Here is a 13,673-nt window from a genome sequence, read left to right as displayed (position 1 = left end):
AGAGAGAGAAGGAAGCAGGCTCCCCGCCGAGCAGAGAGCCTGATGCGCGGCTCCATCCCAGGACCCTGGGACCATGACCTGAGCCAAAGGCAGAGGCCCTAACCCACTGAGCCACCCAGGCGCCCCTGTAACCTATCTCTTGATTATTTTTTATAGAGCTTACAGTTACAAGTGTCCAAAAAAATGAACGTTTAAAATAAAACAAAAAAAATAACTGCTTTAAACGTTCATTTTTTTATGGTGTGTTTTGTTTTTGTTTTTGTTTTTAACTAATCTATGCCCAATGTGGGCCTCAGACTCAAAACCCCAAGATCAAGTCACATGTTCTAGCAACTGAGCTAGCCAGGTACCTCAATAATGAAATATTTCTAAGTATTTTCCTGTTGGTTTTTAATTTTTGAAGGTTCATAAAGTAAGTTAGTTTACCTTTCTCATCATGTACTAATCTTGTCATAATCTAAACATTTCTATTTGAGCTAATTTTTTTTCTTTAATCGCAGGTTCTTGGGGTGCCTTGGTGGCTCAATTGGTTGAGCATCTGACTCTTGGTTTGGGCTCGGGTCATGATCTCAGTATCTTGAGATCAAGCTCTCCCCCTCCCTGCCAGTTGGGCTCAGCATTCTGCGGGGAGTCTGCTTGAGATTCTCTCTCCCCATATGCCCCTCAGTGGCACAAATGCATGCATATGTGTGTGCAGGAGCATGCTCCCTCTCTCTCTCTCTAAATCTTTTTTTAAAAATCTAACAGATTCTTTTTATTATGTAGTTTCTATGTAATTGTATGTGTAAACATAATTGAATATTGAATGGCTAGTGAATTATTCAATTAATAAGTATTTAGCCAGAGGGGCACCTGGCTGGCTCAGTGGGTTAAGTGTCTGCCTTCAGCTCTGGTCATGGTCTCAGGGTCCTGGGATGGAGCCCTACATGGCCCTACATCGGGCTCTCTGCTCAGCAGGGAGCCTGCTTCCACCTCCCCCTCTGCCTGCCTCTCTGCCTATTTGTGATCTCTCTCTCTGTGTCTAATAAATAAATAAAATCTTAAAAAAAAAAATTTAGCCAGAAACTTGCTAATTTTAAAAAACAAGGTGCCAGGGTGACTCTGTTAACTGCCTTCGGCTTAGGTCATGATCTCAGGTCCTAGGATCAAGTCCTGCTCAGTGGGGAGTCTGCTTCTCCTTCTCCTTCTGCCCTCCTCCCTTGCTTATGCTCACTCTTTCTCTCAAATAAAGATAAACATTCTTTAAAAAATTTTAGAAACTGACACTGAATGTACACTTAAAAATGGTTAAAATGGTAAGTTTTATGTTATATGTATTATGCCACAAATTTTTTTTTTTTTTAAGATTTTATTTATTTATTTGAGAGAGAGACAGTGAGAGAGAACATGAGTGAGGAGAAGGTCAGAGGGAGAAGCAGACTCCCCATGGAGCGGGGATGTGGGACTCCAGGATCATGACCTGAGCCGAAGGCAGTCGTCCAACCAACTGAGCCACCCAGGCGCCCCATGCCACAAATTTTTTTTTCAAGTAGGTTCCACACCCATTGTGGAGCCCATTATGCAGCTTGAACCCATAACCCTGAGGTTAAGACCTGAGCTGTAATCAAGAGTCAGCACTTGGGGTGCCTGGGTGGCTAAGTGGATTAAGCATCTGCCTCCAGCTCAGGTCATATCTCAGGGTCTTGGGATTGAGCCCCACATCAGGCTCTCTGCTCAGCGGGGAGTCTGCTTCTCCCTCTCACTTTTCCCCCTGTGCTCTCTCTTAAATGGATGAGTGAAATATTTAAAAACTAAAAAACACTTATCTGACTGAGATACCCAGGTACCCCTATTTTGTCACAGTTTTTTAAAAAGATAAATATATGGGTGGCTCAGTGGGTTCGGCTCAGGTCATAATCCCAGGGTCTTGGGATCCAGCCTTGCATCGGGCTTCCTGTTCAGCAGGGAGCCTGCTTCCCCACCACCCCCACCTGCCCCTCTGCGTACTTGTGATCTCTGTCAAATAAGCAAATAAAATCTTACCAAAAAAAAGGAGATAAATATATCAACCCTCAGGAAATAAAAGCAACTGATCACTAAAGTGACTAAAAGTATTCACTAAAAGTAAATACAAAAGGGCAAAACACTATTTATTTATTTAAATAAAGATTTTTATTTGAGAGAGAGAGAACATGTGTAGGGGGAGGGGCAAAGGGAGAGAGATAAGGGTGGGGTAAGAGTAAGGGTGGAACCTGACTAGGGGCCCAATTCCAGGACGCCAAGATCACTATCCAAGCCAAAGTCAGCCGCTTAACCTACTGAGCACTCAGGCATCCCCAAAACAGTCTTATTTATGTCTTTTATTTATTTTATTTATTTTATTTTATTTTTGAAGATTTTACTCATTTATTTGACAGACACAGTGAGAGAGGGAACACAAGCAGGAGGAGTAGGAGAGAGAAAAGCAGGCTTCCCGCCAAGCAGGGAGCCCGATACGGGGCTCAGTCCCAGGACTCTGGGATCATGACCCAAGCAGAAGGCAGACGCTTAACAACTGAGCCACCCATTCGCCCTTATATCTTTGTTTTAATGATAACTCTTATCCTTACTCCTTCTTTCTTTTAAGATTAATTTATTTGACAGGCAGAGGTCACAAGTAGGCAGAGAGGCATGTAGAGACAGAGAGAGGGGGCAGCAGGCTCCCCACCAAGCAGGGAGTCTGATACCAGGCTCAATTCCAGGACCCTGGGATCATGACCCGAGCGGAAGGCAGAGGCCTTAACCCACTGAGCCACGCAGGCGCCCCTCTTTCCTGATTTGCTAAGTGAATTAAATTATACCTACATTATGGGGCTGTTTTCGGAATTTTACATAAAACACCCATAACAATGTTTGGCGGTTTCTGTACAAAAACAAGAAAGATTCAGAAAGATTTAATCAAAGTTATGTCGGAAGCAGAGAATTTGAAAATCAGTGACCAAAGATACTAGGGAAATAAGGATTAGACTATATCATAGTTATTTTAGTAGATAAAAGTATAGTAATTATAGCTCGGACCCAGGATTATTGGTATTTTTTTTTTAAAGATTTTATTTATTTATTTGACAGAGAGAGATCACAGTAGGTAGAGAGGCAGGCAGAGAGAGGGGAAGGGAAGGAAGCAGGCCCCTGCTGAGCAGAGAGCCCGAGGCGGGACTTGATCCCAGGACCCTGAGATCATGACCTGAGCCGAAGGCAGCTGCTTAACCCACTGAGCCACCCAGGCGCCCCCAGGATTATTGGTATTTGATAGGATTGTTTTGTTACTAATTCAAAGGAAGACTTGTGGGTTTTTTTTTGTTTTTTCATTGTAAAGGATAAGTAGGTTAAATAAATAAACAAGTACTATGAGTAAATTTTTAAAGGAGTACCACAAATTTGATGATTAATTTCCATTAAATTCTGAGGTAAGCATTAAATGGTTAGTGAGAGAGAAAAAACAAAATAAGTCATAATTTTTTCCCTATAAGTTAGGTAAAAGTCACGAGAATTTAAAATTTCCTTTGTGTTATTCCATTGTGATAAAGCTCAGTAATCATACTAGTACTTTCTTTTTTTTTTTTTAAACTATTCTCTGTTTCCTACAGGTTCTTTGGCATGGATAAATGTTCAGTGAGAGGATTAGACTTGGATGAACAAACTCCTGTTTTATTAGAGCATAAAGCCATGGCAGCTAGTCTCATGGATATAGGAAATTCATTTGGTAACCCAGCTAGTCCTTTAGTTAACAGATGTAGAAATTCATCAGTAGAAGATGGTGATGATGATGATGATGTCGTATTTATTGAATTTATACAACCTCCTTCGACTTCTACTCCAGCAATAGCTGATCAAAGAAATTTTATATTTGCTTCATCAAGCAATGAAAGGCTACAAGGAAACTATTCCATAATTCTTCCTGCCTCAAGAGATTTGCCTTCTCAGAAGGGAAATGTGAGTGAGACAATTGTTATCGATGATGAAGAGGACATAAAAACAAATGGAGGGGAAAAGAAAAATTCTTCCAATTTTGTTGAATGGGGACTTCCTGGAACTAAAAATAGAACCAGAGATTTGGATTTCTCCACTTCCAGTCTTTCAAGAAGTAAGGTAAATGCAGGAATGGGTAATAATGTTATCACTACAGAATCGACTCTGAAATTCCTATTACTAATGTTACAACCTTAGAAACAGATATAAGCTCTGTGAATGCTGGGCGAGATACGAACTTAATGATTACATATATAAAACATCACTATAAAATACCAGCTTGGGAGATGTCGCTAAAGGACTTCAGTCAAGTAATTTTGGTGTTAATATACAAACATACACCCCATCTTTGACTTCACAGACCAAGACTGCAGTAGGACCTTTTAATCCTGGTAGAATGAATGTGGCAGGAGATGAATTTCAGAATGGAGAATATGCAACTCATCATAGTCCTGGTAAGCAGTAAGTGATTTTATTTACCTTCTATATATGAAATACTTTATTTCTCTTGACTTCCATATTAAGAATAAAATATATATATAAAATATTTTATACTTGATTTTACTTGGTCCCTGATTTTTTAGAAATTAAGTCTATTTTACCCAATGTGTTATACATCTGAAGTGTTTTAATTGAAAACTTCCATACTTCACTGCCACCACCCTGCTAACTAGTATCTTTATTTTAATGTAAAAATGATAGAATAAAAAAAAAAGTGAAATGAAGAAATAAAGAAATATGTAATAATTGAATTTTATTTAATTTGTAATTACATAACTTGAAATTTCGATTTTTGCATGTGAGGTGGTTAGTTTTGGACTTCTTATCTCTGATTTTTTATTTTAAATCAGCATTTTATTAGTTGCTTTATTTTAAAAGTTGGTCAACTTTCTTGCCCTTAAGTCAGAGCCCTGTATTTTTAAAACTTAGAGGGACAGGGTGTTTGGGTGGCTCAGTCAGTAAGTGCCTGCCTTCTGGGTCAAGGTCCTGGGGTCCTGGGATCAAGCCCCAGTTGGGCTTCCTGCTCAGTTGGGAGCCTGCTTCTCCCTCTCCCATGCTCCCTGCTTTTGTTCCCTCTCTTACTCTGTGTGTGTGTGTGTGTGTGTGTGTGTGTCTGTCTGTCTGTCTTTCTCTCCCCCTCCCTCTCTATCAAAGAAATAAATCTTTAAAAAAAGAAAAGAAAAAAAAACAACTTACATGGACCAACTTGTTCTTTTCAAATATAAATGAAAGCTGTTTAAAAAATTAGCATATCTTTTTGGAAGCTTTGTAATGATTTAGTTGTGGGGGTTTGAGAGTTTTAAAATTTGTTTAGGTACTGTTTTTTGGCTGTTCTAGTGCTTTATAAGCTGTTGACCAACTTAGAATTTTGGGAAAGATTTTTTTTTTTTTTTTAAGATTATTTATTTATTTATTTGTCAGTGATGGAGGGAGAGAGAGCGAGCAAGCACAGGCAGACAGAGAGGCAGGCAGAGGCAGAGGGAGAAGCAGGCTCCCTGCCGAGCAAGGAGCCCGATGTGGGACTCGATCCCAGGATGCTGGGATCATGACCTGAGCCGAAGGCAGCCGCTTAACCAACTGAGCCACCCAGGCGTCCCGGGAAAGATTTTTTTAATAGGTTTTTTTTTTTAGATTTTATTTGACAGACAGAGATCACAAGTAGGCAGAGAGGCAGACAGAGAGAAGAAGGGAAGCAGTCTTCCTTCTGAGCAGAGAGCCCGATGGAGGGCTTGATCCCAGGACCCTGGGATCATGACCTGAGCTGAAGGCAGAGACTTTAAACCGCTGAGCCCCCCAGGTGCCCCAGAATTTTGGGAAATTCTAAAAAGTAGCTAAACATCAGAACCTCATTTACTCTTTTAATGGAATGCTAGAATTTTTTACTTTCCTTTTTAAAATTAATCTTTTTGTGTAGTTATGAGAATACTATCTGATTATTACAGAACATTTGTAAGAAACATGGTTAGAAATAGAAAATATTGGTTACCATATCCCACTAACTAGCAAGGACTACTGTTAAAATTTTGGTTTCTTTGCTTGAATACAGTTTTTGCCTCTGTGGTTTTAAAAACTAAATTCAGCACATTATATATAGTTTTGTGTTCTGTTGGTTTACTTACTCTAAATTTTAATATGTCATTTTAGAAATAGAAGTTTCTGTGGGCCACCTGGGTGGCACAGTTGATTTGGTGTCCCACTTTTGGTGTCTGCTCAGGTCTTTCTGTGGGCCACCTGGGTGGCACAGTTGATTTGGTGTCCCACTTTTGGTGTCTGCTCAGGTCATGATCTCAGGTATATTAGATTGAGCCCCACCACTCAATCCATAATCAGCTCTGAGTCTGCTTGGGATACTCTCTCCCTCTGCCCCTCCCACTCATGCTCACACAGGTGCTCTCGTGCTTGTGCGCTCTCTCTCTCTCTCTCTCTCTCTCTCTCTGTCTAAAATAGAAAAGTAGGGGCATCTGGGTGGCTCAGTCAGTTAAGTGGCTTCGGCTCAGATCATGATCCCACAGTCCTGGATCAAGCCCTTCATCAGGCTTCCTGCTCAGTGGAGAGCCTGCTTCTCCCTCTCTCCCTCTGCCTGCCATGCTGCCTACGTGGTGTGCACTCTGTCAAATAAATAAAATCTTAAGAAAAAATTAAAGAAAAAAATAAATCTTTAAAAAACAAGTTTCTGTGTCTATAAAATACTTCTTTCTGAGATACCCATTCCTCTACATTTTTTTTTTTTTTTTTTTTTTGGTATGGTTTCCCTCCCTGCCCTCAAGATTAATTCATCTGAAAGCATGAGTGACAGGGAGGGGCAGAGGGAGAAGCAGACCCCCTCTGAGCAGGGAGCGTGATGGGGGCTCAATTCCAGGACCTTGAGTTCATGACCTGAGCCAAAGGCAGATGCTTAACCAGCTGAGCCACCTGGGTGTTCCTGTGATTTCCCATTTTTTACTGTTGAAACTGTACACTAAACTATAGTGAAATTATTTTCAAAAATTTAGTGAACAGTGGCATTGTTTTACATTTCTGCAAATCTCTTTAAAGTCTGATGTTGTAGAAGACAGCAAGTATGTGGTATCTTCTCACATCTATTTCTACATTGAATCTGTGCTATATCTTGTTTTAAGTATAAAACAAAAATCTGCCCTCACATAGACATTTGGTTGTAGAGGAGAGCACTGTTCCAGACAATTATGGATAGTTGTGAGGTTTTTTAACACAGCACCAAAACTTGACAAGCGGCAGTTTCTTAAAATTTGTTAACAGTGTAGAATCTGAAACCATCTAGTGAGGTTTTCATACTTTATTACATTAAGTTTCATTGATCTGTGAGTGAATTTTTTACCTTTATATGTTTTGTAACATTGTGCTTTAGTCAATTAAAAAATGCATATTTTTGGAAAATATTGATGAACTTATGAATGAACTTATGAATGTTGACACTTTATTTTAAATGTTGACACTTAAGAAAGCTGTCAAGCTGACAGTAGTGGATACAGTTTTCAAAGATGCTAATTTTCACTTGAAAGCTCAAATTTTCTCAACAACTAATGCTATCATTTTTCTTGAAGTGAATTTTTCTTGATTTGTTTTCAAGAAAATGTCAATAGCCAGTTTGTCATTCTTTCAAGTAAAAATGGTATTTCATGAAAAAGTAGTTCAGCTTGCAATCTGTTTTACAAGCACTTTTCCATTTTTCCTTCAGACAACCATTGTACTTCGGTATGAAACAAAAGTGGTTTATTTATGCTTCCCTGCTTATGCATGTTTCTCTGTCGTACAAAATATTAACATATAGTTGAAAGCTTAAACTTAGTAAAATTAATAATAATTTTTACTATTTCATCACAGACATCTATTGTATAATACATAAGTTTACTGGCATTTGTGTCCTTAGTTCTTAGGAGAAAGACTAAATCCTTGGAATTTCCCTAGTATTGGGGTTGTGTTTTCTATTTATGAGCCCTTTGGATTACACTTGAATTTGGGCTAAGACTTGGGTGAAATGACAGAGACTGAGGGAGGGTCACCAGAAAGACCAACCATGTGATTATAGAGTATTGGAGGTTTTAGCCAGCCAACCTCAAGGGAGGAGAGGGATGCTAGAGATTTAGTTCAGTAACATGCAGTTAGGCACCAATAAAAACTGTAGACCCCAAAGCTCAATGCAGCCTACTGGTTGGTGTATTCATCAATGTGCCAGGTAGGAAATGCTACCTGATTCCATAGAGAGTAGGCACAGAGTCTCTGTCAGGCCTTCTAGACCTTACCCTCCTTTGTCTCTTCATTTGGTTGGTCCTGATTTGAATCCTTAATATTAAAACTGTGATTGTAAGTATAGAGCTCTCCTAAGGCCCCTCGGAGGGGGCGGTCTTGGGAACCTCTCAGATTATATATATAGCTATTTGGCCAGAAGTATGGGTGGCATCTCAAGTGACTGGCAGTCTTGGGGGATTATGCCTTTAAACCTGTGGGGTCCATTGCTAATTCCAAGTTAGTATCAGAATTGTATTCACCAGTTGGTGTTGCTACCATAAGTGCAGGGGACACTTTTTCTTTATTGTAGGTGTGTGATAGTGAAGAAATACAGTTTGGTTCAACTCCCAGCAGTTTTACCTGTCACCGCTTTTGCACCATTATTGTAAATGCCAACACAGTAAAAAATGCAAAGAATGGTAGTATTATCTTGGAAATCGTTTGGCCTCACAGATCCCTGTTTCTTTCTTTTTCTAATACAGAGTATAAAAAGCCTTGCCTTGTTTTTGACCTGGAGTGAGGGAAGGAGGAGTATTTGACATTTCATCATATTAGCTCTCATCAAATAGAATTATCTTTTTTATATTTATATAATCATTTAGTAGTTATTTGAAGTTGTTTCTAGTCTTTGCGATTGTAAAGAGGTTTTTCGTGAATATTTCTGCAAACTGGCACACTTCTCTTACTGAAAAAAGTTTCTATAGGTGGAATTGTAGGTCAAAGTGTCAACATGTTAAAAAAAAAGACAGTGTCAACATATTTTTTTTAAAGATTTTATGTATTTTATGTATTTATTTTAGAGCATGTGTGTGCATGCACATGTGAGGAGGAAGAGGGAAAGGGAGAGGAGAGAATCCCAAGCAGACCTGGACTTGGGGCTTGATCTCATGACCCTAAGATCATGACCTGAGCCAAAACTAAGAGTGAGATCCCCAACTGACTGAGCCTCCCAAACACCCCAAGTCAACATATTTTTAAAACTTTTGATGGTCAATGCAAAATTACCCCTACCAAAAAATGGTATTACTTTCCTTAAAGCATTAATTTTTCCGTATCATAAGTTTGAGGATAGGAGTATTATTTAATGTTTGCTAAACTTGTCCTTGGAAGGTGGTGCCATCTTAATTTAATTTACACATCACTGAAGTTTTAAAAATTTATTTGCAAACTTTTTGTTCATGTTTTGTCATCTATTTATAGCTATGTACATCTTTCATTTATTGAATAAGAATTAAATCTGAGCAATCATGTCATAAAAACTTGCGATCTCTAACAAAGGGTGTGTTAAACTTAAAAGCAATTGAAGACTTTAAATAGTGTCCGTTGAAAACTGTCCTTCAGAGATGCCTGGGTCACTCATTCAGTTTTGAGTGTCAGCCTTTGGTTCTGGTCATGATCTCAGGGTCCTGGGATCAAGTCCCCCATCGGGCTCCTTGCTCAGTGGGGAGCCTGCTTCTCCCTTTGCTTGCCGCTCTCTCGCTTTCTCTCTGGCAAATAAATAAAATCTTTTAAAAAAAGAAGAAGAAGAAAAACAAAATTGTCCTTTTGGATCTGTTTATTTCTCTTGCTCTTCTACCTATATTTTGTTCCATAATTCATTCTTAAATTGTAGATGTTTACTTGCATAAGCATAAGCTCTGGACTTAAAACCAGAAATTTTGCCCCCGTTTCTTAATGTTTGCTTTCACCATTTTTCACCTTCTAGAATAAGTTGATGAAGTTGGGTATTTATTGGAAAATGTGTATAAGTAAGATGCTTTTCTTTTTTAAAGATTTTGTTTATTTGACAGAGTGTACACAGGGGGAATGGGAGGGAGAGGAACAAGGGGGCTCCTGCTGAGCAGAGAGCCCAACATGGGGCTTGATCCCAGAACCCTGGGATTGTGAATCTGAGCTGAAGGCAGATGCTTAATAGACTGAGCCACTCAGACACCCCAAAGATGATTTTCAGTGTAAAGCATAGCATGGGGGACACCTGGGTGGCTCAGTCACTTGGGCATCTGACTCGTGAGTTCAAGCCCTGCATTGGGCTCCATGGAGCCTACTTTTAAAATAATAAAAGTATAGCATAGATTGATGCTATGGAAAAGCATACTGTAGTTAGATGCTATACTATCATTTCACTCAAATTGTGGGCATAAATGAAACTTGAAAATGTTATTTAGAAATAGTTTCAATTATTCTTGCCTTGTCAACTCTTTATCTCACTAATTCAGAAGTGTATTTTACATTTCTATTTTTTCTTATAATGTGAAGTATGAGTGATTTTAAAATGTAACAGAAAAGAAGCACAGAATAGCTCACTTGACATTCATCTAAATGGAGATGTTCTTGGGACGCCTGGGTGGCTCAGTTGGTTAAGCAGCTGCCTTCAGCTCAGGTCGTGATCCCAGCGTCCTGGGATCGAGTCCCGCATCGGGCTCCTTGCTCAGCAGGGAGCCTGCTTCTCCCTCTGCCTCTGCCTGCCATTCTGTCTGCCTGTGCTTGCTCTCTCTCTCTCTCTCTGATAAATAAATAAAATCTTAAAAAAAAAAAAAGAACATTTAAATGGAGATGTTCTTAGACTACATACATTTAAACTATTTTGTTTGATTCATGGCAACAAATTTCTTTTATTTATGAAGTATGCATGAATTTGCAATATTCCTGAGTTCTCTAAAATTCTATTTTGGGGGGGCAAAAGTTACAGAAGTATATCCTTTAAATAATAACACTTACTATGGAATTCTAAAAAGAATGTTTACCAAGTTGTCGGGTGAAAAGTGATGCTAAAGTTCTTTTTGAAGCTTTCTTAAATGTTAAGTCAGCTGTCAAAAGGACAGTCTCTGTCATTGTTGCTGATTTTCTCTAACTTCGATGTAGAGTAGTAAACGTCTAATTTTAATATTAGCCCTAGTTTTGTTTTTGCTTGCTGTTAGCATTAGTAAAACTAAATTCTCCCAGACTTATAGAAGCAGATGGCACCAACTTTATTATTATTATTATTTTGTTACTTTGAGTCAGTGTCTTACTTTAGTTTCTTTTGTGTGTGTGTGGAAGGGGGTTCTTTATTATTTAAATTCAATTAAGTAACATACAGTGTATTATTAGTTTCAGAGGTAGAGTTCAGTGATTTGTCAGTTGCATAGAACACCCAGTGCTCATTCCATCAAGTGCCCCCACTTAATACCTATCCCCCAGGTACCACACCTACCTCCCTTCCAGCAGCCTAGTTTGTTTCCTATGATTAAGAGTCTCTTATGGTTTGTCTCCCTCTCTGATTTCATCCTGTTTTATTTTTCCTGGGTTTGTTTCTTTTAGTAATTAGCCTCATGCTGTATGTGTTCTTTGATTGCTTGTTGGAGGTGTTCTCTGCCTAGTACAATCTTTTATCCATGATATATGCCACAGAATTAGTGTCACTGTGTGGAATGCTTCATTCTGCTATTATAATTATGCCCACTTTTGCACACAAACTTGAGCACAGGGGCTGAAATTTGAGGGGAAAATTGTCAGTTTGAGTCCTCATCAATCTGTGGTGAAGGGGTATTGACTTGGCTGGTGGCAGGCTGTGGCACGCCCACTCGGGCAGGAGGTCCGCAGCTGGACTGTGGATTTAGGACCCACAGGCCGATGGCATCCTGGGTGACAGGGACATGGCTGATTTTGCTTTTAACTTTTGTTTTTCTGGGACACTCTACCTCTTCTTCTATTCTAAATGAAAACCTTGCTGGATAGAGTATTTTTGGCTCTAGATTTTTTCCTTTTAGCCTTTGGAATTTATCATGCCACTTTCTTCTGACCTGCATAGTTTCTGCTGAAAAAGCCGCTGATAGCTGTTTGGGGTTTCTCTTGTATGTCACTGCTTTCCTTTCTCTTGCTGCTTTTAAAATTCTGTCGTTATCACTACTTTTGGCCATCTTAATTACTTTGTGTCTTGGTGCAAACCTCTTAGGGTTGGTTTTGTTGGGGGCTCTCTCTACCTCCTGGATCTGGATTTCTCCTTCCTTCCCCAGATTCAGGAAGTTCTTAGCTATTCTTTCTTCAGACAAATCTGCCCCCTTTCCTCGCTCTTCTCCTTCTGGGATCCCTGTCATGAGACTGTTAGCTTGACGTTGTCGCTGAGTTCCCTGGGTCTATTCTTATTTTGTGTATTTTCCCCCCCTCTCATTAGCTTGATTATTTTCCATAACTCTGTCCTGATAGACAGGTAGCTGATCCATTCTTCTACTTCCTCTTGTTTGCTATTTATTCCAGGTGGTCTATTTTTATTTCTGTCCAGTAGCTCTAATTCGTTCTTTGAGGCTGCTGTCTCTTGGTGGAGGGTCTCATGAAGGTTCTGCACTCCTTTCTCAATTCCAGATGCTCTTTATGAATGTTATTTTAAATTCAGTATCAGACATGTTTGTTTCTTTTTTTTTTTTTTTTTTTTTAATTTTTATTTACTTATTTGACAGAGAGAGATCACAAGTAGGCAGAGAGGCAGCCAGAGAAGCGGGGGGGACCAGGCTTCCTGCTGAGCAGAGAGCCCAATGTGGGGCTCGATCCCAGGACCCTGGGTCATGACCTGAGCCAAAGGTAGAGGATTAACCCACTGAGCCACTAAGGTGCCCCTCAGACATGTTTCTTATCTCCATTTTGCTTAGGTCTCTTGCTCTGATTGGTTTCTGTTCTTTCATCTGGGACATATTCCTCTGTATCCTCATTCTGTCTGTTGCTGTGTCTATTTCTCTGTGTTAGGAAAGTAAGCCATGTCTCCCACACTTGAAAGTAGTAGCTTTATGACAAAGAGGTCCTGCAGTTCAATGTCCGCTGTTCCCCAGAGCCTGGTACTTCAGGGGTTTCTCCTACGTATGTTGCTCCAGGGGTGTTCTACTGGTGTGGTGGAGCTGTGTTGCCTTTAGTCCTGCCTGCGATGGCTCTCTGCCTGTTGTGGGCACAGTCTGGTCCCCATGGTGTTAGTGGGCCAGTCGGGGGCCGCCTGCCTTGGGTTTGAGTTGAGTCAGACCAATTTTCCACCAGAGATGAAGTAGCCCGGACTACAGACACTTTCCCTGTATTGTCCCCTAAGAAGCTTTTGGTGGTGGGTGGTGCCTGCAGGCAGATTGGCATGTGGTTGTCCTCCACTCTCCCGGGGCAGGACTCTCTCTCCAGTTGTGCTGGCCCTCCTCTGGGATGCTCACAAACTGTCAGGCTTGTGGCAGTGCTTTGATGGATCTTGCCGAGAGCAGTTGGAGATGGTGGATCTGTTTTGCTGTGGCCTCTTGTCTATGTCAGGCAGTGGAAAGTCCCTTTTCCCCCTTACTTTAGTTTCTGTGTGCTTTCTACTTCTATAAGTAGAAGGATTTCCAAAACGGGGAAAAAAAAATAAGAAAATGAAGATTTCTGGAGTTGAATTACAAATAAATCTAGGGCCTACATATTCAAATTTCATCATACAGAATTATGGCTCTGCATAA

General features: G+C 40.0%; 1 protein-coding gene across 9 annotated transcripts in view; it reads left to right on the top strand.

Moving 5' to 3' along the window:
• Window positions 1–13,673, top strand: part of ZMYM5 (zinc finger MYM-type containing 5) — an 81,771-nt gene that overhangs the window by 6,865 nt on the left and 61,233 nt on the right. For 8 of the 9 annotated variants that reach the window (XR_009400088.1, XM_059378209.1, XM_059378208.1 and 5 more), the window contains exons 3-4: window positions 3,606–4,107; window positions 4,349–4,442. Coding sequence is in view for 8 of the 9 variants with exons in the window: in XM_059378209.1 (XP_059234192.1) it covers window positions 3,616–4,107; window positions 4,349–4,442 (586 nt within the window). In the remaining variant the exon portion in view is untranslated. Of the gene's footprint in view, window positions 1–3,605; window positions 4,108–4,348; window positions 4,450–13,673 lie in introns of all 9 variants that reach the window. The other variant, XM_059378211.1, reaches the window with a different exon arrangement.

The sequence above is a fragment of the Mustela nigripes genome, chromosome 15 (assembly GCF_022355385.1).
Source record: "Mustela nigripes isolate SB6536 chromosome 15, MUSNIG.SB6536, whole genome shotgun sequence".
Lineage (NCBI taxonomy): Eukaryota > Metazoa > Chordata > Mammalia > Carnivora > Mustelidae > Mustela > Mustela nigripes.
The sequence above is the reverse complement of the archived record's forward strand: the minus strand, read 5'-3'. Positions and strand labels throughout refer to the sequence as shown.